The 24428-nt window shown below is 50.4% G+C and overlaps 1 protein-coding gene and 1 long non-coding RNA gene across 2 annotated transcripts in view; one reads left to right on the top strand and one right to left on the bottom strand.

The window, feature by feature from the left end:
• The window catches only part of ZC3H4 (zinc finger CCCH-type containing 4), a 37069-nt gene extending 16100 nt beyond the window's left edge, over window positions 1–20969 (bottom strand). Inside the window, exons 1-8 of the mRNA XM_023535227.1 lie at window positions 20804–20969; window positions 5656–5875; window positions 5241–5351; window positions 3241–3463; window positions 1850–2001; window positions 1101–1197; window positions 853–992; window positions 167–274 (exon numbers count right to left, since the gene is read on the bottom strand). Coding sequence (XP_023390995.1) covers window positions 167–274; window positions 853–992; window positions 1101–1197; window positions 1850–2001; window positions 3241–3463; window positions 5241–5351; window positions 5656–5875; window positions 20804–20964 — 1212 coding nt within the window. The 5' untranslated portion in view covers window positions 20965–20969. The remainder of the gene's footprint in view (window positions 1–166; window positions 275–852; window positions 993–1100; window positions 1198–1849; window positions 2002–3240; window positions 3464–5240; window positions 5352–5655; window positions 5876–20803) is intronic.
• Window positions 20970–20975: 6 nt separating this feature from the next.
• LOC111744627 lies at window positions 20976–24057 on the top strand. The gene is made up of 2 exons (XR_002782244.1): window positions 20976–22047; window positions 23154–24057. It is a non-coding gene; the product is annotated as an uncharacterized LOC111744627 (long non-coding RNA).
• Window positions 24058–24428: the final 371 nt, after the last annotated feature.

Genomic DNA, 24428 nt, shown 5'->3' with positions numbered 1-24428 from the left:
AGAACTCAGTCTTCGGGCCCCACAGGCATCTCTTGGTAGTCGCTCCCGCCCCACCTGAGCACTGAGCCCAGTGAGTGCGGCCTCTAGAACATTTCCGGAGCCCAGGTATCTTTTGGAAGGTTGCGGCCCTCCTCCAGATCCTTGGGTCCTTTGACTGGCCCCTTACCCATGTGCACCGACCCTCCACGAAGTATTTGCAAATGACTTTGCCTTTCTTGTCGGACTGCTGGTGGGGCTTGTCATGGTCACTCCTCCTGTAGCTTCCACCACCATCCTGTTAAGAACAGAGCTGAATGTTTAAAGGGGACTGAATGGGAGGCTGGGAGGGCCCGGGGTGGGCATTAAGAATAGGAGCTGGCCAGCGGGGACGACAGAAGTGTCTTCATGTAACAAGAGCAGTGGCCAGCAGGTTCCATCTGACACTGAGGCCATGTGGGGTCTAAGCCCCGAGGTATGGAGACCTGGCCTCAGACTAACAAGGCTCTGGCACTTGGGGAGCTGCTGGTCTTGAAGACCCAAGCACCATACACATGTGCAGAACACATCCAGAGGCAGGGGCACGCGCCTCCCCATAAAACTCTCCAGGGCTAATTGGATGGGTGACCTAGAACCTTCCGAACACTGGAGACTCATTATGGGTGACTGCACGTGCTACACAGGTGTGGTTCTGAGAACAGAAGGTCTCGCCGGCAGCACGACCCCAATACAGATGGCCAGTGCTGCTCGGCCCTACAGGGAGCAACTGCTGGGAGCAGAGACTGAGTGAGCCTCAGAAGATGACTCATCAAAGAAAAGAAAATCCAAGGAGGGGCCTTGACCAAACCATCAGCTCAGAACAAAGCGGCAACTCACGCCCATGTCGTCGTCATAGAAGTCTTCATCGTCATTCATCCCGCCCTTGTTCATCCCTCCTCGGCTCCCACCTCGACCACGGCCCCGGCCCATCCCTTTGCCTCGACCTCGAGAACCCCGGCCACGGCCTCGACTTAACCCTGCAGAAGAGAGAAACGCCGTTAACCGCTGCCTTTCGCCAGGACCCGACTCCAGCAGCTGCAGGAAGCCGCCCTGCCAACTGGTCACTTCCTCGGCCCCCTGCCCACCTCGCCCTCGGCCATCCTTGGACCGGCGGTATTGGTTCAGCTCCTTGGAATAGTCGTCATAATCCTCGTCCCCCATTGGCTCCTCACCTTCTCCATACTGGAATTCCGAGAAAGAGATAAGTGTCATGCAGGAAACAGTGAACACTGTCCCCAACCATACATTCTGCTCCCTTTGCCTGTTTCGGACTCGGAAGGGCAGGTGAGTGACCGGGGCCCTCCCACTCGTGGTGGGTGGTCTTAATCCTTCCTGCTCATTCTTCACTCTTAAAGCTCCCACCCCTAGGCAAATTTGTTAGGGTGCCTCTGTACACAATGGACAGCTGTGCGGCTATGACAAGGAACGCACAGCAAGGTCTCGGCAGGGCCAGAACAGGGAGTGTGGCAACTCGCTTCCGCGAGAGCATGCACGTCTGTTCGCACAAGGAGCCGAACCACAAGCACTGGACTCAAGGCCTGAGCATCTAGTGGGCACTCAGGAACCTTGCCTCCAGGGATGGGAACCAATTTGTCAAGAGCAGCACTGGCCAATTTTGGCAGTGAGAGGAAGACACGATTTCACAGCTCCCCCTTTGGTACCTTTTCAACTTGAATCATATAAAGCTTTTCTCAATTCCAAAGTGAAAGGGACACTTTCAAACACGTAAACCTGCCATCCGATGCTTTCTTTCCACCTTGGTCTAAGAGGCCACCCAACAGCACTTGCGGCCCCCAGCCATCTCCTCATCCCCGGGGGCTGGAGAAATCCTTACATCCATCTCATCCTCGTAGAAGTCATCTTCATCCTCCGGGTGGTCTCCCATGGAGCCTCTGCCCCTGCCTCGGCCACCTCTGCCCATGCCTCGGCCCCGAGACCCGCCTCGGCTTCCTCGGCCCCGGTAGCCCCTGCCACGGCCTCGGCTGCCTGCACGATGATTCAGAGAATAAGCGCCTGAGTGGGAGCAGACCCCACCAGGAAGAGAGATGTCAACACACTGTCTGCCCCGAAGTCAACCATTTCATCCTCCACCCCACCCCAGAAGCCTTTACGGCTCCTCTAACTCCCCTGGCACCGATGTGGGGGCCTCCACACTATAAAAACACAAATGACAGAGCACGCACTTCACCGAAAGCCACACTGTCCAATAGTGGCCACCAGCCACACGTGGCTACTGAGCACCCAACCGTGGCTGACCAAACTAAGAGATGCTGTGAGTGGAAAGCACATCTGTATTTCAAAGAATCACTTTAAAAAAGAAAAAAAAGAGAGATGGGGTGTAACACAAAATGTCACACCTGTTTTGATTACATGTTGAAATAAGATTCTGAACGTTAGGTTAATGAAATATACTGTTAAATTAATTTCTCCCGTTTCTTTTTACTTTTTTAATGTGACTACTGGAAGATTTTAAATTACGTGGTGGCTTGCATTACAATACTGGACAGGGCTAGTGTACAATCTCCCCAGAGAGCAAGGCCTGACCAAGAGAGGTGGTCCGAGGAAGGCTGCTGAGAGAAAGAAGGAATGAACAGCCACTCGAACGCCAAGCTAGGCCTTAGGCGCCGCTAAGAACCGCTGAGCTGGAAGGTTCTGGAAGCCCTCTTGGGTTGGGAAATCTCACTGGCAGGAGATGGTTCTAAAAGGCCAGGCTGGGTCTCTGGTGCTCTGCCCTCCCCCACTATCCTCCTAACTGCCACAGGTTCAAGGTTCAGAGGTGTGGCAGTCCCATGAGCTGCAGTTACACCTTGTCAGGTGACGTGAGCTGGGAGGATGGGGGAGGAGGATATTGAGGGTTCGAAGGGCCAGCTGTCAGCTACCCTGGCCCAGATGGGAGAGAGGCTGTCCCTTTTCTCTCTCCTCAGAGCTGACCAGGAAGTGAATTTAAATAACCGTCAGCCACGCTGGTCTTCTCCCTGCTCCATACCAGCCTGGCTCCATCTTCTTCTCATGTGGCTAATTCTGGTCACCTAGACCTAGCTGGCGCGTACAGCTCCTTTTCCCCGCTTCTGTACGTATCTCAGCCCTAAATGACTGCCTGTCGTTTCTCTTAGACTTGAAGCTCCATGAGCACCAGGATCCACCAGGCCTGTCTTGCTCTGCACCACAGTCCCGGCCCCCGGTGCCGGGTCTGCCCGGAGGCCCCAGAAAAGCTGCGGGTCTCACCTCGACCCCGGCTGCTGCCCTCCTTGGCGCGCCGGTACTGGTTCAGCTCTTTGGTGAAGTCGTCGTAGTCCTCCTTGCCCATGTCCTCTTCCTCGTCGCCCTCGTACTCCCCGTACTGCTCATTCTCGTAGTCTTCGTACATGCCGTAGCCTTTGCTGTCCATCTTGGAGTAGGGCTTCTTGGGCATGGACGTGGTGTGCGATGGGGGGTACTGCTGGTGAGACTGACAGGCAGAGGGGGGTGAGCCGGCCCCAGTGCCTCGGGTCCAGACCAAGATCCCCACTGCTCGCTGAACTGACATTCTGTCTGAGGGTCTCTGTTTTCCCTGGGGTGAGACACCAGCCCCAAGCCACTCTGGGGACTGGCTTCCACCACAGTGAGATCTGGGTAGTAGGCCCAGATGTTTCTATTCTTCAGAAAGGGCCACAGCTTGAAAGGAAATTGAGAAATAGAGATCCCATGATCCCTGAAGAACTGGGGAGGGAAGAAAAGGGTGTATCCCCTGGGGCTATAGTGCAGTTTCATTGGGGAGGGGGCCTGGTAGGCAAAAAGGGTACTCCTTGGTCAAAATTTTCCTGGAGCCTTGGAATTCAATTAATGACCTTCTTGGCGACCAAACTAGAAAGCCATTTTAAATGCTGCTTTCCAAGTGTGCTACTGCCAAGAGATACTGGATGAAGTTAAATATACACATAGACACACAAACAGAAGCCCCTAACCAGACGGCCTTTAGGCATCTTGATAAACTGTGGTACAACTAGACAACAAAGTACTTATTACTCAGCAGTTCAAAAAAATGAGCTATGATGTCATGAAAAGACATGGAGTAACCACAAATGCATATTGCTAAGTGAAAAAGCCCATGTGAAAAGACCACATACCGTATAAGCCCAACTCTGTGACATCCCAGAAAAGGCAAAACTATAGTGACTGTGAAAACACTGGTGATTGCTAGGGACTCAAGGGGAAGGAGGGAATGAGTAGGTAAAGCAGAGATTCTTAATGAATTAAAACTATTTTATAGATAGTGTACAGTGAATACATAACTTTATGCATTTATCAAAACTCAAAGAACTGTAAAAACTTTATATAAAGTATAGACTCAATGATGTGTCAATATTGGCTCATCAATTACAACAAGATGTTAGCAATAGGAGAAATTGGGTCAGGTGGGTAGGAAACTGTACTAACTGCTCAATTTTCTATAAACCGAAAACTTCTAAAAAATTAAATGTTTTCAAAAAATCCACAAGTATTATTCAAAAAACAGAAAATACAAAACATAGGTAGATAGACACAACTGCTTCAGCAGATCTTAAAAATGCCTCAACGCCCAGTTCTCAGTTGAAGCTCCTGGCATTCCCTCCCTCCTTCCCCGCCTCCCTCAGGTTTGAAATCTAAATCTATCTCAGCAGATCAACGTCGACTGTAACATCTTACCATAAAGCATCCATAATGATAGATGATGCTAAGTCACAGGCACGTGTGAGACATCTTTAAGAGCTACTAGCTTTAAAAGCATTTTTAATCAAAACCTGAAAATCTCTGTTGATGTATTTTCTTACCAGTTTTGCTGGGGGGAAAGAACAGTAGACAAACTGAACAAATAATTTAAATTTACATTTAAGATCAGAGATTATAATGGGATAAACATTTAACTTCTGACTCCACTCAAATTATCCATTTGTGATAATTTACTCCCGGAACCATTTCACTCTCTTGCAGATTTTCCACAAAAGGTCATTTCTGAACAATGGAAAACAGTTATGTGGGCACAAATCAGCATCTTTCTTGGGGACAGGGGACATTGCGGAGTCCTGCCAAGTCCACAGGAAAACTGTGTAACCTGGTTTAAGTTTTCTGAGGCCCACTTTCCTTGCCTGTAAAATGGGTGTGAAAATACCTAATCTTGCAGGATTAAAATCCATGTAAAGCGCCACAAGCGGACATCCGGCACATGGTGAGCGCTCGGTGAACACGGGCCGGCCGGCGGTACTCACCGGCGCGTACGGGGGGCTGTACTCTCGGTACTTGCGGTGCCCCTTCTCGCTGGGGCTGAAATCCGAGTCATCGGAGAAGTCAGAGAAGTCATCGCTGGAGGATGCATGGCGCTGCAAAGAAAGAGGAAGTGGCCGTGGAGATCTCGCCGCGGGGCGGCCCCAGGACAAGCGCTGCTGGAATGTGCCGGGAGGGCTCTGAGCTCTACCAAAACACCTCACCTAGGGGCATTCAGTGGTAATGGAGCATGAGATACCAACTCTTTAAAAAAATAAAAAAAGGTCTTTATCCAATTTGGGGAAGGAAAAAAACCACACTGTTAAGAGTGCCCTCCGGCCTGACAAGACCAGCTCTGCCTGGGGCTCTCAGCCAGGCCTGCACCAGGTGGCGGTGGCCCCAGTGACCGCCCAGGTGTACCTTGTGCTTGGATTTCCTCCTCTTCTTCGACCTCCTCTTCTCCTTCTCCCGCTCTTTCTTCCGCTTCCGCTTCAGTCTCCTGTGAGACTTCTCCTCGTCTGAATCGCTGTGATGCTTGTCCCCCTTTTCTTTCCGGCTCCTCTCAGGCCCTCCAGAGGTGTCTTGGGTCTCCTCGGCCCCATCGTCTTCCAGTTCACCTTCTTCCAACTCACCATCTTCCCTACAAACCAACCCCAAAGCCAACATGAACACGGGCTTGACAGGAGACCTCCAAGGGCTCTGGGAGAGCCAAGGCTGACAGGAGCGGAGGACCTGCCGCTGTGAACAAGACCTGTAATCCCCGCGAGAGGCCTGGGAAGGACACGGAAGCCACTGCGTCCCATCTCACTGCTCGTCCTCTCCCCCAAAGGGCTGTCTCTGCTCCGGCTAACCTGGCTGGGGGCTGGGATAGGGACCGACACCACTGGACGAGTATTTCTCAAAGTGTCCCCTAGGACTAGAGTTCTAAGAGGAAAGGTGACGACGGTCTGTGGTCAAATGAGTCGAGGGAATCCCCACCTTGGGGATTCACAACGCTTAACGCCTTGACAGAAGTTCCCAGAAGTCTTACAGTCAAGAAACGCGGCTTCAGAGCACTTCTGAAATTCACCTGAACCTAGACGCTGCTTCTCTCAGGGAACACGAACTAGCCTCCCTCCCAGAGCAGTGGCACACAGTGACCTGGGGTCACCCGCTCGGCCCCAACTCTACAGATGTGTCCTGTCACTAGCAGTGGTGGCTGCGGACAGTGGAGAGAGGGCCATGGTTCTGAACCAGGGGTGCCCCGCAGATTCCTGGGCCCTATCTGCAGGCAGGCCTGAGGACACTGAGTGTATTTTACAAAAGTCCATAAGAACCACTAGTGAACGGGCTCCAGTCCCCAGGTTCTGAGATCAGACCCACTCCATCAGTTCCACGACCTAGGGCTGGAGGCAGGGGGTGGAGCAGCAGAGAAAAGGGAAAGGTCCCAGGCCCCAGACCCCTCTCGAGGGCCTCACACACACGACAGCTGTCAAAGTGCCTGCAGAAAGGGTCAGCTCCACCGTGCTGCTGACCCCCTTTTCCACCTGACTCACCTCACCTCTGGGTATCCCTTCTGGCTCTGCGGCCCAGACTTCCCATCTTTGTCAATTACCCCACGTCACCCTAACCCCCAGCACTTTAAAAAAAAAAGCACTCTCCCAACATGACAGATGATGCCAACAGGACATTCTAAATATCTAAACGTCTACAGGGTGGGGCGGCAGTGTGGGATAAACAGGATTAAGAAAAGAACAGCTGGGAAAAGGAATCCAGTTTTTGAGCCAGACCCACAGACACAGTTCTCACAAGTACAGAAGCTGGTTTTAAAAAATTAATTAAAAAAATTTAAAAAGCTCCCAAAGTTCCTCATGCGCGAGAATGGAAATGTGAAGGTGTAAAAAATACCTTCTCTGTCAATTACCTAGAATCCAAACAGAGAATGAAGATAAAGTAAACAGTAACGTGATGAACCCCTCCTGCCCCCCCACAAAAGGCTAATGACAAAAGGAACTAATCTAGGCAGAAAGGCCTCAGCTGCTCCAGTCGGTATGGGAACAAGCTGGCAGGCAAGCTGGCCTGGGGCCCCAGAGGGCTTTAACGGGCTTTGTGGCAAAACAGCAAACTGACCACCTCCCCCAGGCTACTTCACGGCCCTCTCACGTGTGTCACTCCCTTTGTCCGCCCTGGTGCTGCTCCCCAAACGTCAAGAACTTCCAGAGAAGCCTTTCTATTAACTCTCATTCCCAGTTCAGAGGGGTCGGTCGGCTTAAGACCCAAGTAAGTGGTCCAGCCCCACGGACACCCCAACAGAGGTCAAGGGCAGCTCTCAAACACAGAATGCAGGACACAAAACAACACAGAGAGGCAACTGACGTGTGCCTCGTGCCGCCTCCTTGTAAAAGGCCAGGCTGCCCCGGGCGGCCCCACAGGGAAGACTCCAAACAGACAGTGGAGGCGCATTCCTGCCGAGTGAGGCACCTTCCGGCGCAGGGGCGTGGGTGCAGCCCACCGGAGGAGCAAGATCGGAGCAAAGCTCTCATGGGACAGAGGCGACTCTGCCAGAATGGCCTCGCCCATAGTACAAGCAAACGCCACCTGAGTGGGGAAACTGGTTTTGGTGAGCTCGCCAGCCTGAGGGAGAAGCTGTTAGTCGATGGCTGCCAGGAGCTGTGGAAGACGCTGAGAGAGTGGTTCCTGGAACAAATGCGGCGTGTGTCCCTGATGGGAACACTGTGGCTTGGTCAGGTGGCCACAGCTCAGGAGAAATACTGGGAGAGACAGAGGGACTAGACAGACAGACGCAATGGAGCCAGGGAAGGCCCAGGAACCAACCAGAGGGAGAGGCTGGTACTCTGTGAAGAAAAGCTAGAAAGAAAGGCGTCACTCTCGACACTTCAATCTGGGAAGAAAAAAGCTGAGAGGGACATGGGCATAAAGTACCCAGAATCCCAGCACAGGGACGGAGGGAATGCAGTGGGATGGGAACTGCCTGGGCTTCCAGAAGCCCAGATGAAAAAAAATAAAGCCAAAGACCGCCAATAGCAAGAGACTCCCCCGGTACCAGGAGCAGCCATCAGTGGGAGGAACAGTGAGATGCCGTCAACCCTCTCTTTGCAAACACGAGGGAGGGTGGGTGAAGGCACTTGTTGAGGTCAGAGAGCCAGGGGGTGACAAAGAAAAAGCCAGCAATGGACTTATTTCCGGACTGTAAGCCCGTTCTTCCTAATCAGAGAAGCGGGGGACCGAGGGGAAGGCCGCTCGCCCACTGCCCACTTGATGCCACAAACATTTCTGAGCGTCTTCTCCGGCCGGGTCCCTGAGCACTTCTTTGTCTACACTGTCCTCATAGGAAAAGATACAAATTACAAGAAAGCCAGTCCACAAGGCAGCCTCCATGACACAGCACCCCCGACTTTCCCTCACCTGCGCCCGCTCCTGGGCAGGGACACCAGGGTAGGACAGGCAGAAGTCTTGCGCAGGGTCAGCTGAGGTCTCCATCCCCGTCCTGACACATGGTGGCCTGGGCGAAGGCACAGGCTGCTCTACCTCTCACACCCAGGGGCTGGACCACAAAGACCATCCATACAACTCCAAAGCCTTCACCACCATCAAGAATGGCTGCGGAAGAAAGTCTTTCATTCCAGAAGACTTAACAAGGCAGGTCCAGACCACAGACTTTCAGCCAAAAAGGGGTTCTCTGCCTCCTCTGTAACAACAGCCCCAGTTCTTCTGGGCTTAGGGAGAATCTGCTGTATCACTTCTTACAAAACTTTTTACAAAATAGACAGTGAGTACTTGAAACTTTGTTTCCTTACAGTTGAGAGGTGGTGAAAGATAAACAGAATTTTAAAAATGGCTGGCGATTTATGAAGGGGAACAGGATACTGGAGGGGACACTGAGATGGTGACACTCACCTGACCACTGGGCATACTCAGTGCCACCTGGTCACGCCAGGCTCTCAAACTCCTCGGAGCCCAGGCTAACCTCTGGTCACCTGAGGGGGTGCCCTCCACTAACGCTGGAGAGTTCTAGCTACATGCCCTGCATGAATTTGCGGTTTATTTTCTTCACTCTCTTCAACAGAAAGAAAATAGAGCCAATGGGGAGCGGGTGGAAACCCTGCGGGCCACCAACACGGCCGCACAGAGGCAGTCTCCACAAAAACGGCGGCCACGTGACAAGCTGCCAGCAAAATCCGTGTCAGAGTGGGATTAAGTACCAAGGGAGCACGCTTAACAGACTGTGACATAATCCCCCAAGAAAAGTGGGGGATGCCCCACTGCGCTAATCATTTCCATCCAGTCCTGCCAAGCCCTCTCGAGACTGGCGTGCAGAAGCCCTGCGGCATCGCCTGGGCTGCGGCCACCTCGCTCTCTGTGCAGCGCCCCAGGATGGCTGCCCAGGGCCAGCCTGCCACTGCCAATGCCTAGAGTCAGCTCTGCCGGGCGCATCCTGGACCAAGGCTCCAGGGCATCTAAGCGTCCATTCGCAGAGCTGGAGACAGCCAGCTCCTCTCTGGAGGCCCGTTCTGAGGAATGCCTCTTCGGCCAGCTCCGAAGGGCACATGTTAGGTTCATCACATACCAGGGGTCTGGCAAACGCAGTACTTTTACCACGTTCCAGCCTACGGAGTAGAGCATCTGGCTTTTTTCTGCAGACCAAGTAACCCAACCAGCTGCCTCTTCCCTAGGTGTGCCCTCAGCGCATGTAACCTCAGCCTTGGTTATCTCATCTGTGGAATGGGATAACTGTAGTAGTCTCTAAGGGCTTGTGAGGGTTAAAGGAGGTAATGTGGATAAAGCCCTTGACAGGGGCAGGCACGAAGTCCCAGGCAAACCGTGGCTGCTGGTTTTAACGATCAGCCAGCATGAGTGCACCTCTACATGCATAACCCTCAAAACTGGCTGGATGCCGACTGGGAAGCGTCTTCTCTAAGGAGAAGCTACAGCCAACTTCTCTTCGGGGCCAGAAAGGTCCCACTTCTCTTGGCCCAACCGTATGCGCTGTCCTCTCCCAACAAATCCTGCTGATGACCCTGACAAAGCAGCAGCAACCCTTCCTCGGCTTTAATCTAGGTGGTACCTGAAAGTAACCCCGTGGCTGAACAGGAGGGGAAGCACGAGGATAGCCTAGGGAGAAGGGACAAAGGCCCCTTACAAAAGCAAAGCTTGGCAACACGGAAATTCTCTAGACCAGAGAGCTGGATGGAAGCGAAAGAGGCCTGGGTTTGTGGATCTGCCTGGCTTACCAGAAGAGACAGAGACAGACAGACAGAGACAGACGTGTAAAAAACAACAAAGAAGATGGAAACTCATGGGAGCAGTGGCTGTTACCTGAAGATCATGAGAGCCCTTGACAAGAGGCGGCTAGGTTAATGTGAAGGTCAGGGTTATGATCATTAACTGCCCAAACTCTCAACAAATTGCCTGGGTAGGCTCTGAATGACCCATTAACTAGGGACAAAATTACAAAATTACAAGGAGGCTCCGCCTCTTCAAATGTTTAAGGACAGGCTTAAATGCTGAAGTCCAGGAGCCCCCAGTCTAACCCTGTGGGCCAGTCCCGTACTAGGAGCGAAGGCACGGAGCCTTTCCTTGAGAAAACTGGCCTAGGGCTTGTGCCCGGGGAAGGCCCTGAGCCTCTCCCTCAATTTAGGATGCGGTGAAGCAGCCCTGGGGAGGAGAACCTCGCTGAGGGATTTTCAGAGGCAGGAAATTCTTGAAATAAACCTCTGGGTCTTGCACATGTTTTTAGTGTCCTTACTACCTAGGTTCATCGACCAGAAATCAAAAGCAAATGGGCTCTGTGTCCCCGTCCCTCAAAATTCTCAGCTGTGGTCATAACTGGCTCTGTGACATCGTACCACTTCCACGGTAACATGCTCACATCACAGACACCACCCGAGCAGCGAGCACAGACCAACACGGAAGAGAAGCCTGACCACCGACACCCTGAACCCCTCACTTCAACAGAAGCAGGACAGCTTGCCCAGTGGCCGGATGTGAACACACTCATTACCAGAAGTCAGTGTGGGGGAAACGAGAAATCTGAACCCAGACTGGGTATTTGAGACATTAAGTAGTTGTCAGTTTTGTCAGGCAAGATTATCGTTTTGTGGTTATGCTTAAAAAATGTTTTAAGTTATAGATTCATACTGAAAAATTTACAGGTGAAAGGGGATGAGATCTGTGATCTGCTTCAAAATATGCAAGGGAAATGGGGGAGGTAGTGAGATGAACGAAAACTGGCAGAATGTACATCTCCGTTAAAGCTGGGTGACGGCTATATGGCAACCTATGATACCATTCTCTTTTCTCTTGAATATGTTAGAAAATTTCTATAATAAAGAGTTAAAAAAGAAAAGATGTCCTGAGTGGGGACAACCTCGGCAAGGTGAGAAGTGATGTATCAAGGTCCTCAAGAAGTTAATTTCCTAGCAGAGAGCTGGAGTCCCAGGTAAAGAGCCGCCATCACTTCTTACCAAGGCCCCCTCTCTCAGCCCTGGTCTCCTCAACTACAACACCTACCTGGGTCCCGCAGGGTCTTACAAGGCCTAAGAGCGGTAGGAAGTATTCATTCCAAACACTCTGCAGCAACAGCTTCCACGTCAGGCACCTGAGCTCTCACTTCTACTAGGCGAGAAACCCACTCACTGAACCCACTTACTGAAACCCACTAACAAACCTACACAGTAGTGATTCGTTAGTTGCTCATTTTACAGAGAAGCAGACTGAAGCTCAGGGGCGGGAAGAAATTTTGCCCATAGAGTCACAGCAGGAAGCGGCAGAACTGGAACCTAAGTCCAGGACTTTCTGACTCCAGGCTCAGCTCTTAACCACCACCCTTGAGACAATTAGAAATTATCTGAAAAAGAATAATTTACTAATCAGGCCACCTGACAACTCCTCCCCTGAAATTCATAATTGAGTTAGAGAAAATAAGACCCACGTACACAAAACAGATTAAATGGAACAGTATTCCAAGAAATGCCAAAGTGGAGTACTAAGACATCGAGCAAATTCCTTAAACACTGTGCCCCAGTTTCAACTGTGAAGGGAAGGCATAGTGGTGGAACCTCCGGGATAGATGGGATTCTTGTGGGAACAATTCCCCGAGACCACGTAAGTCAAGCACTTAGCACCAAACTGGCCCAGAACCAACTCATCACAGTAAAACCCAGCCCTTTGCAAAGAAACGTCATTCCGATGTTGAATGAGGGGAATTGGAACATTCAGAAATCTGACCAGACATTTGGAAAATTAAGGAAGTAAGGTGCAGCACAGAAAGGGCCAAGGAGTCCTAGTGAAAAGCCAAATGAGACTCATCCCAAGGAGAAAAAGCAACACGGATTCAAGGGAAGTAAATTCCAGGTCCCCTGAACACAAAAAGGAACGCTTCACTCCCAGAAATGCAGCATCCACACTGGGGTTTGTCCAAGCACACAAACCATTTAGGCAGAGCATTTCTGCAGAGCACCGAAGAAGCTGACCAAGAAGCAAACTCAGCCCGCAACAAGAATCTAAGTCAAAGTGTCATTTTCTTTGCCTGAGCAGCTATTCCTCCACTCCCGCTTGTTCTGAAAACAGCTCAGTGGCTTGATAAAAGTATCTCTCTGATCCAAGTTTCTCCTGTCAATCAGCCTCTGAAACTTGCTTCTCAGCAACAAAGTTTCTTAACCACCTTCTGACTCCAACCATGCTGCAGACTGCTTAAAGCCGAAACGATGCTGGTTCACATCCAAGGACGCACCATTTCTATTGTCCCAGAGAGGAAAATCTAATCGTTTAACTTGTGAACTAAGACTTCTTGTTTATAATTTTTTCAGAATTATCAATCTGGTTCCATTCAACCAAAATATTAATATTTTCCTCTTAAAAGACACTGGACCTGGGACTAAGATTTTGTGTTGATATACTACTAAAGAATGCCTTATGAAGAACAGCAATTATCTGTACACAACTATTTGTTAACTCCAGGTCATCTGTGGGATCCTCGTGGGCTGAGAAAAGAGGCTAGCAGTCACCCACGAGTTTCCCAGGGCCTAGCAAAGCCTGGGCAGGTGCTCGAGATATATTCTACACAAAGGTAGAATCAACCTCAGCTATCCACGCCCTCTGTCAATTTCATCAACAGAGACATTGGACCATTTCCCAGGCACGAACATGGATCACTTAAAACTCTCATGAGGTCACTGAGGGGTTGACCTCAGTCACAAACTCATTCGCTGCGTGTTTACTGAGAGCTTCCTGATAGGCAGCAGGGTGACTGACGAGAGGGTAGCCCGATCGGTTTGTCAACAGAGCGGATGAAGGTGGCTTCCAGTGGCCCCCACCCGCAGGGAGGCGGCCCACCTCTGCTGCTGAGGCTGCAGTTCTCTGGCCTGCTCTGGGGCCCTGAGCAATGGCATCCTGGAATCCCAAGGAAACATAAGCCCTGGTGTCTGTTAGGAAAATGAGCAGGGCAATACTCCAAGCCACCTGCAATGGACATTTAGCCAAGTGACACTCATCTGAGCCCAGTTCCCTTGGGTCAGGCCATAGCAAGGATGTTGTAGCTGCGATCCAGGGTCTCTGCTTACTTCTAATGAAAATCCCTTCAATTTAAAGCTTCAAAAGGCCAGGCTTGGGCCTCCACATCCACTGGAAGGAGTGGGACACGGATGATGGAGCCGCTGCAGGTCCCTGAGGGGCACTAGCACAGCCCCAGTCACTCTGTGGCCAACCTTAAAGGACATACCTGCGTGCCCTTCCATTCTCTCGCACCACCTCTGCCACAGGAACAAAAATGACAACAACAGCTGCTGTGCAGACACACCAGACACCAGGCACATTGTGCCAGTGTAGGGGCCAGCAAATTTTTTCTTTAAAGGGCCAGAGAGTAAATAAATTTTAGGTTTGGCAGGCAGTCTATGTCCCAACTACTCAACTATGCTGTTTAGTGAAAAGGCACTCGCAGAAGATACCAACGAATGGGTGTGCCTGTGCTCCAATAAAACCCTGCTTACAATTAAGGGCTGGTGGACCGACTCTGGCCAGAAGCGGAGTTCGCCTGCTCCTGTCCTTCGTGGAGTGGCGCTCACACTTTGATATTGATTTACCTCTCCTCCTCTACATTTCTCTCAAAAGTTTCACGAAGGCACATTTAACCTTTGCTGTACTTTTTCTTTCCATTTCTCTGTTTTTCAAATGTAGGAGATAAATCAATAAATGAACCTCACATTCCACTAATGGCTACACTGCAGTTTGAAACAGAAACATACCAGATCCAAGACAGCACACAGGTAGAGAGCTCAGGTCTGGGTACAGGCTGCCTAGGTTCTAACTCTGCCTCCACATCCACTAGCTCTTTGATCTTGGACAAGACTTCACCTCTGTTTGTTTCTCAGCATAGGGCTGAAGTGAACTAAGGCAGGAAAGCACTCAGAAGGCTCCTGGCAGGTAATCTTTGACCTTCACATGACAGCTGGGCACTGTCATATCTTTGAGAAGGCCAGGAGACTGACTGAGGAGTTGAGTAATTCATGAGTCACTTCTGGTGTGCCTGAGTCCCACGTCCACGGCCATCCACTACTCCCACCATCTCTCTACCAGAAGGCCAAGCCTGGTGTGGCAGGAACAGGCAGCATCTACGCTACATGAAGCTGTGCAATCCCGAAATTTCTGGGACCACCCAATAGGGACAACCAGGACAAAGGAACCAGGTGCTTGGCTTGCTTCTGAGCTAAGGTTTCTGATAAATCTGCCTACGATCCAGCCACTCAGTCTAACCTTGTAACTCATTTTTAAGTTGGGTATGGGGAGCTGCAGAAGCAGCAGCAAACCCTTACCTAGGCCAGAAGCTGCAGAAGGTCAGACAAGGGAAGGGAATACGAGGCATGATAAAGGCGGTACCAGCCCCCGCCCAACTCTAAATAAAGTCCTCAGGAGAGAAGGGCTCCTTGCACACTCCCAAAAACGTTTCTGCTCCAAGCAAAGCACAGGACAAGCCTGGCTGAATGAACAAACAAAACCTCAACCGACTCAGCCAAATTACCAATGGGTGGGAGAATCCTGGAGCTGGGACAGACCTTGCTCATTTCTTTGACAGACTCTGGAGAGTTTTAAAGTACCTTAAGGTGATGTGACTGGTCATCAGTGGGCGAGGTGCTAGGGCCCTGCTTGCCCAGTTCTCAGGAGGCCTACCAAAGGTTACAGCACTGACTCAGATACTAATTGCAAAAGATGAACAAGGGAAGGTAGTGAGCATAAGCTCAAGACAGTGTGACTGTTCTCACATCTATAATAAGGACACTGAGCAAGCAGGAAATGCCTAAGATGGCTTCCACTCAGGTTCCACCCCAGTCGGCTCCTTGCAACTGAACAAGCTGACCAGAACCCTAGGAAGTGAAAGATAAACTGAGCTCCTTCACAAGCACGGGTGTCATTCGTACTTCTATTTACACAGCACAGTTCAAGTGTTGTTCAGCATTACCCTCCAGTAGGGATGGCAGAGAGATGAAGCAAGCAAGACTCACTGGACACCAGGCGCTGTGTGGGTGTCCTGCTTATGTCCTTTTGACCACAATGACGACGAGTGGGCGTTATCATCCATGCCCGCTGCACAATGCAGGCAGGGCCGAACCTGAGCACACGCTTATCTGCCTTCAAAGCCCACAGTGTTCCTTCACATCCTGTTGCCACACCCCCTCTGATATTCAGGATGTCGCCACTTGCCTTCCAAATAGGGAGCTGAGTCACCAGTTCACATACACATGAAATGACAAAGAAATCCGCATGAGAAAAATCCGGAGCAACGTGGCTGGGAGAAGCGAACTATGCTCCAAGCAAATAACCTGTTCTGCTACGGAATTACTTCAGCAGTAGGAAGCAACGACGTCTATACCCACCATGCCTTCATTTTGTCATCAATTGAGTCAGGAATTTTTTTAAAAACTGTCCACGTAACCTCATATCGTTACTAAATCGACGAAAAAACCTCACACGACGTCTTCAAGACTGCACCTTCACGAACTACCAAAAGCGAGAGAGGTCTGTGGCAAAGACTAGGGTGATAAATGTGGAAAGCCAAATCCATAATTCCAGCTCCCCCCAAACGTTTTTCCTTAACTTATCCAAATGAACTTTACATGCCACCCGAACAAAGAGGCAGCTTTTCCGCTCTTTCCATTAGGTATTAATTATGAAACCAGCCTCAAACCATTCATTCAGACAGGATTCCCTCCACTCCGAGCAGACCGCTGCCGAGTCCGTGAATCGGCTTGCTAAACATCGACGAGTCTCTGAAGCCATCCTCCTCTCTCCTATTGTGTCAGTTCTGTTGCCAAGGTACAAGCAAGCGCTTTGCTCATTTAGAAACTCAGCCATTTCAACTACTATTTGCTCTAAATTCTTCTGTCACTCAGCCTCCTAACCTGGGTCAGAACCAGTCATTCAGGACTAGAAGATACCATCCACAGGGACAAAAATTAGATTCGACCTAAAGCTATCCAGAGAGGCTCAGAAATGGCTTCGCTGGTGATTTTCGCTGTAGAGGTATGGACTGTGCCTGGACCTGGTCTAGACGAGATGGTTCTGGGACCCGAGAGCCACAAAAACATGACAGAAGTGAACAAACAGGGCAACCCTGAGACATCCGATTCTCTCCTATCAGGGAAGGGAAAAGATCTAAGACAAAGCAGAGGTCGAGGCATTATTAAATGGTAAAACTACTGAACCAGCCCAGCCCCGTTGAAACTGTCTCCATTCAACTGGACAGAAACATAAAAATTCAAAGTCAACCATTCATCTCCAACTTGCCAGGTAGTCAAGAGCTGGGAAAGCCTTCATTTCTACAGGTGCAATACAATTTTCCCTTGGGACTGACCTTTCTAGCGAAGGAAAGCCACCACTGTGACTTTCAAAAAATAGCTCTACGTAAAAAATTTCTGGCCTGTCAACAACCAAAAATTTAAACTTTCAGAGCCAATCGCAACACCACCTGGGAGATAGGACAGACTGAATTAGAAAGCCCTTTTGAGGGAGCAAATTTGAGTAAGAAAAAGGAGTTTTAGGACCTGAATATCTGTTTTCCTGATCACTACTGATTTTGTTTCTACTGGGAGATTTTTGCTTTCAGGAAAAAACCTCTCCCCAGAGAATATAAAAATTTTAAAGGTTACAAGTGTATAAGAGTTGCTGTTAAATCAGGGATTCTGAGTGACACCCTTTTTTTTTTTTCTTTTGCAACATCCATTAATTTGAATTTTAACTAATACTGGTACATCAGTTTGGGGGAGGAAAAAAAGGCAGTACTGTGACATTTCAAAAACAAAGGCTACCAAAATAGTTTGACATAATTACTGGGGTTTCTTGGATTTGATAGATTCGAGAATGAAAAAATAATAAACCCTTGTGTTGATGTGTCTGAGCGCTTTTTAAATGTTTAGGGAAATACTTTTAAATTCAATAAATGACTGCTCAAATTTTCACCTATTAAAAAAAAAAAATCTCATTTCCTTAACATTTCATTTTAAAAATAAAGTTAAATAAGCATCCTTTTACGTCTTAGTAGCTCTTATAATTTGGTTCACTGTTAGCATCCAGTTTCTGCACTTGGAATTTCACAAAAGGAGGGGAAACTTTAAATGCAATTCATTTCAGTTGACCCTGAGCACTGGACAGTGTGTTCAGTTTGTGCTTCAGACATTTTTTGCAGGATACTGTACTGTGCGGACACTTCTTCCTCCCACAATTGATTTTACATACCTAAGATCACCACTTCCCAGCAGTTGTGAACACATTGAGAGGAAGAACAAGTGGCCCACTGAATTGCAATTTACACGTTTCCTCATCTGAATGTGAGTGAACTTTTTTCTTCTCCTAAGAATGGAAAAAAGGAAACAGGATCTTTTGGAGAAGTGGGCTGTGTGTTAAAAAGCTTTCTCTAACAAAGTATGTCAGGGGACCAAAAGTGGGCAAGAGGGAAAACGGAACTTCAACGTGTTTTGTCTTTTAACAGGAGAACTTATGCTTGTAAAACACATCAGAAGTACAGTGTTTGGTTCTGCAAGTCATTTCTGTTGCTGTTTTTTCCTTGTACGTGTAGGAGAGGGGGCACTCGGGGCCGAAGGAAGTGTTCTCTCCACCATGACTGGGCGTGTAACACGTTTGCAACAACTTTTCACAGTAAGGCATGTGCTTTCGAACAAAGGAACAGTGGAGACAGGGAGAGGAGCTTGGGGCTTGACACACTTTACAGATTTGGTGCTTAAACAGTACTTTACAAATGACTTGCTTAATTTAAACGTCCATCACCGTAAGAGACATTGGAGTAAAATGAGAAAATTGGATCTACTTGAACCACAATCTTTTGAGGGAGAGGGGGCTGAAGGGAGGGAGAACATTAACTTGAATGCAAGTAGCATAAACCAAATTCGGTAACCTTGTCTCCTGCAAATGGACTTGAAGGATCCAGTTTCTTCAAAGATGAAGGCTGGAGACAAAGCATTGGATTGAAATGACAAGAGGGATACCAAGGGCTTGAAAACATATGGGCCTTTTACCTAGGTTTTTGTCATGTTACAGTAACACACTTTTTTTGGAGAAAACTGTGTACATCAAATTTTAAAAATTAAACATCAAAAGGATGTGCAAGTCTAAAAGGGTTCAACAGGGTTAGAATCCTGATTTGAACATATAAATTTACTCAAGCATCACTTTGGTCTAAAGGCGAGGAGGAAGGCAGGCAGGAAAGGGACAAAAAGAGGGAGATAATTGAATTACTCAATAAAAGAGGCTACTTACCATCCCAACCCATTGTAAGACATACACTTCTGACATAAGAGAACTCCTTAGAGGTCGAATAAAGCGTGTAAGCACCTTTGAGTAATGCACCTGCCCCCAAGAGGGGGCCCGAAAGCCCCAACGTGGGCTTAGCGAACAGACCTTTGCTAATCTGTTTATTTCCTTGAACTGGAGTCAGGCTGCGATGGGCTGCGATTCCCAGGACGATACATTTAATTAGAACAAAACAGAACCAAAAAAAAAAAAAAAAAAAATCGCATGGTTTTCTGTAGAAGTGTTACCAAAAAAAAGTAACAAAAAAAAAAAAAAAAAAAAAAAAATTTTTGTAAAAGCTCACCAAACTGCTGCACTTGTGTCTCTGAATGTGGGTGGCATTTCTTTTAAAAGGCAAAGTATGGTCTGTGAAGGAGAAAGGGAGAAGGGGAGGTGGGAGTGGGGAGAAGGGGCCGTGGTGCCTGGCAGGGAACCCCTAACTAAGACCCCTGTCTAGAGGGTCCTCAGCAACTCCCCAGCCCGGCTGCGACCCGGGCAGCCCCTCTGTCCAGAGTGTCCTTTTCCCCGCCCCACCCCCACTCCCCCAAGATTCACTTTCCTGCCGGCTGAAACCCTCCTTCCATTTCTAAATCTACTCCCTAGCTACCTCTTCCCCTGCCCTAGCAGGAAAGAGTGGGTGAATCCTGCACCCCAACCTTGTGATGGACCAGGGGAAACGGGGCCCCAACCTCGCCCTGAAACGCGTGGGGCTGGCCCCTATATCGCCCTCCAGAGAAGGGCGTGGGGCGAGCCCATTTCGCACTTAATAAACGAGAAGGGGGCGCTCCCTTTCACCCCCTGCCAAAGCACAGGAGAACCTCGTTTTCTCTCCCGGAAGGGATGGTGCCCCACTTTAGCCCGAAAGAGGAGGGAACCCTAGAAAGGGGACCAACTTCCTCTCTCCTCCAAGGCAGGGGAACCAAATCTCTCCCGTCCCCCCAAAAAGCCCGCATCACCTACCTATGAAAAGCGAGAAGACCCCTCTTTTAAAGGAAAAACATGAGGGTCTTCTCCCCAAAAAGAGGCAGGGGCTTCCATCAAAAGGGCTAGAGATTCCCCCACCTTTTTTGCCCTCTACGGAATAGCTAGGAAATACCTCCCGCCCAGAAAAAAAAAAAAACGCAAAAGAACCCCTACCCAAAGGACCCCCCCCGTAGGAGGATGGAGAAAGGACTAAACGAACCCCCACTTTCTGCCTCCTAAGTAAGCTAAGAAACCTCTCCAAGTAGACTAGGGAAGACCTCCCCCAGGAGAAAGGATACTGCCGGGGACTGGGGGACCCCCCAACTCCAAACCCCTAAGAGCGGGGCTGCTGCTCGAGATCCCCCGAAAAAGGGTCCGGGGCCCCTCCCCCATCCCCGTCCCCGAAGCCAGGCGACGGGCAGGCGGGCCCATGACTGCCAGCTCCGGGCGCAGGGGCAGCCAGGACCCCCGCGGGCCTCCGCGGCCCCCCCTGGCGCCCCCTCCCCAGGGCGGGCGCGGGGGGTCCGGGGGGCGCCTCCTCACCTTCCCCTCAGCATGGCGCCCAAAAAAGACAGAGCGAGAGCGAGGGAGAGCGGGCGAGCGCCGCGAGGGGGGGTGAACGCATGAGGCCAGGAGAGAAAGCAAGCGAGAAAGAGCGAGCGAGCGAGAGACACCCACCGACCCCGCCCTTCCTCCTCCGCCTCCGCCGCCGCCGCCGCCGCCCGGCCCAACATGGCGGCCGCCCCCCTTCCTCCACCTCCTCTTCCTCCCCCCGGGGACGCCGCCCCGGCCGGGCCGGGGGCCTGACCTGTCGTCAGGGAGCGGGAGGCGGTGGTGGAGGAGGTGCGGGGTGGCCGGGCAGGCGTCGGGGGAACACGGAGGAGGCGAAGGCGTTGACGGCGGCGGCGGCGTTGGCGGCGGCGGCGACTCTGATGGCGGCGGCGGGGGGGTCCCGGGCGCGGCCTCCATAGTTCCTTTGGGGGGGAGGGGGTGTTAATGCACCGAGAAGGACTGCTTGGGCGTGGCGGGAGGGGCACACTTCAGCTCTCAGGGCTCCTCATAGGAATGGGCATATATTTTTTCGGTTTCGGAATCACCTCTGCACCGACCTCCGCGTAGGCCGCGCGGCCTAGGCCGGCCGCTCGCCGCCTGCTTTCTCCGCAGCACGCCCCTGGGGGTCACTCGCTCACGGGCGCGGGGCCCTCATCCGGGCGAGAGCCGCCCCCCCGCCCCCCGCACACACACACCCCCGCGGGCCCGGGAGCGGGACACCCGGGGGACACGGACACTGGTGGGTGGTTGGGTGTAATTAGCGCGGGCCGCGCGCAATGGAGCAAGCGAGGGGGAAAGGGGAAGAGGAGAGCGAGCGGGGGGGGGAGTTAAAAAAAAAAGGGGGGGGAGATTTTAAGGAGAGGAAACGGGCCGCGGAGACGGGCTGACTGTCCGTCTGTCTGCCTGCCCGCGGTGCCCCGGCTGCCTGGCCCCCGCCGCAGTCAGAAATTCACACAAAATGGCGGCGCGGCCCGGACGGGCTGGGAGGCTGAGGCGGGAGGAAGGGCGAGGTGGGAGGGGAACTGAGAGGTGGAGGCCGCGTCACGTGGCGGAGAGGGTACGGGCCACTCGCTCGAAGGGCGGCGGAAAGAGCCGAACGGAGAGAGTGAGGCCGACGGAAGGCGGGAAAAGCCGAGAGTTGCAGAGCGGGAGACGGGGAGAGGCGGAAAGAGCCGAAGACGGCGGTGAGGGCGGGGGCTAGAAGGAAAGTGGGCGGGGCCCCCAGAGCCGGAAAAAGCCGAAGCGGATCGGGACCGAAAACAACACGGAACTGTGGTGATCCGGAAAGATCCGAAGGTAGCGTCGGTGTGGGTGGCAGGAGGCGGAAACAGCCGAAAGAGGCCGCGCGCGGGTAATGGGATTTAGAAGGAAGGAGCTGAAGGGCGGGCTAGGGAGGCGATTAATGAAGAGGAAACGATTTTGAGGAATTCGCCCAAGAGCAAGCGGGAAGAACCGAAAATTACTAGCTTGAAGGAAGGCGAGAAGAGTCGAAAGTTTTAGGTGGGAGCATGAGAAGGAAGGGATTGGGGCTACGGAGAGGAAAAATAACCTAAAGCCGGAGGCCAAGTGCCGGAGTTGTAGGTTTCCGGAGAATGGGAGGATGAGCCGAGCAGGCCGGGAGATAATTTCATTAGAGACCTCGGTCAATGACGTCATCCCTGGGCGGTGCGAGAGGGGCAGGCCTTGGTAGATCTTGGCCGCGGTTTGAGACCTGGTGCGTGGTATTTGAAAAGCTCGCAAATGCTGAACTTGGAAGCACTGACCGGGTTCAAACAGTGTAAAAACATAAAAGCTTTTGACCCTCCTAACTGTACCCAGGGGAGCTACTATTATTCCCATTTAATGGGTGCGGACTGAACCTCGGTATTTAATTGGTTCGAGGTTATGGGGTTAGCCATAGCAGCACAGCAAGATTTTTTAACGGGAGATGGCGTTCCATTGCCTCTTAGGGGTAGTCTGTAGCCCTCTGGTAAACAGTAGCAGGCGTACACCTGGGGTTTTATAAAAAATCATGACCTCCTGTTCTGAGAATTAGCTCTTGGGTTATTTGTGGGTTCTAAGAAGCCTAAATGATTGGCCACAGGATCCCAAGTGGTGGTGTCTTATCGGACCACCAAGTGATGAAGCGGGCAGGCCCACATCGCTTATCGTCACGTGGAAATGGTATCTGGTTACCGAACTCAAGCAGATACTGTGAATAAGGTCTCACACATCCAATGTCCCACTTCTCAGCCACTGGTGGCAGATTGATTTCAATGGCTCTTTCCCACTGGGAAAGGTCGCCAATTTGCCTTCATTGGAGTAATCATTTGCTGGGAGTCGCTGTTATTTTTCCTGCCCTATTTCTGCCAGCATTACCATCCCTGGAGTTTATTTACTATCTGTTTTCACAGTATAATTTTTTAAAAGTTGAAAATACGACCTTCACAAAAGCATCGAGAGTATGCGTCAATGATATTATTTAACCCATTAATGAGAGAACCGGCAGACGAATAAAGCTGGTTCGAGGGTATACTTTGAGGAAGGGGTATGTATAGACAGTGGGAAAAAAAGAAAGCTGGAATTAGGTTGGAAAGTTTGACACAAAACTAGCCAATGTCTTTCAGGGTTGTTTTCTGCTGGACAAAACTCATCTGTAACTTGAGAATCTTCCATAACTTTCCCAAGTCTACATGCTCATCAACAATTACATAGTAACACACAAAGTAACATCTGGAATGGCAGAAGGTCTTGGTAGACAGCGCTCTACTGTGGAGAAACTTCGCCTGCTGGGATTTGCTGGTCTTTTTATTTTCCTCATAACCTAAAAATGGATGGCCCTCTAGGATTGTGGAATGGCCTGTAGAAGCTTCAGAGATGGCGCCAGATGAACACTATGCCTCAAAAAGACAGAGTATTGTCCTCCTAGATATGGTCTGTGTTCTCAAGCAGTGTTGTTTCGTCTGTAATGAGAATGCGTGGGGTTCAGAAATCAAGACATAGAATGACACCCTGCACAATTACACATAATGACCCTGCTCTACTGGCTCTTGCTATGTTAAAAAACAAACAAACAAAAAACCTTCGTTGGACAATTTAGTTATCAGCAGGTGCCAACATTTTATTATAAGCATGCATGCAAAGAAAAAAAAGTCGCTTGTAGGCCAATTAAAAGATTTGCCCTTGGTCGGGACATTCTTTATGACAGGAAAACATTTCTGAGCTGTGCAACATTGAATTAAACATGTCAGAGGTTGGAAGGAGGAGATAAGAGAGGTTAATCAGTTAACATCTGCAGAGCAAAACGACAAAAGACCTCTTAGATTCTTGAATGTACAAACGTATGTTAAAACTATGAATTAATGTCCAGGTGGCTATTTCTGAGATTATCCAGAGAGAGAATAGCCGAGACAGCTGGTGTCTGCCAGTTGGAGAATTGCTTGGTGTCTGAGTAGAGTGACCAGAGCAGAGGATAAAAACAGGAGTTCCCTTAGAATCACTGGAAAATCGCCTGGCCATACGAACTACAGCTGAATATATGCCTACACTGATTCCACAATGAAATTGGATAAATTCAAAAGTATTTATCCAATAGAAATGAATACCAAAAGGTATAAACAAGAATGTTCACAGCAGCACTGTGAAATAGGTCCTCACTGGGAACTACCTAAATGCTCATCAGTAGGAGAACAGACAAGTAAATTGTAGCATGTTCACCACTTTTGAAAATCCCTGGATCGCTGGGTTAGAAGACCCAAATGGCAGCGTCCTTTGCACTACATCTTGGACCAGCTAGGAGACCTCCTCTTGCATGGGGCCCCAGCAGCCTTAGAGCTTTCTCTGCTGATGAATGAAAGCAAGTCTCCCAACCATCATACAAATTGCCGCCCAAATTCCAAGAG

This window comes from Pteropus vampyrus, unplaced genomic scaffold, assembly GCF_000151845.1.
Source record: "Pteropus vampyrus isolate Shadow unplaced genomic scaffold, Pvam_2.0 Scaffold138, whole genome shotgun sequence".
Taxonomy (NCBI): domain Eukaryota; kingdom Metazoa; phylum Chordata; class Mammalia; order Chiroptera; family Pteropodidae; genus Pteropus; species Pteropus vampyrus.
The sequence above is the reverse complement of the archived record's forward strand: the minus strand, read 5'-3'. Positions and strand labels throughout refer to the sequence as shown.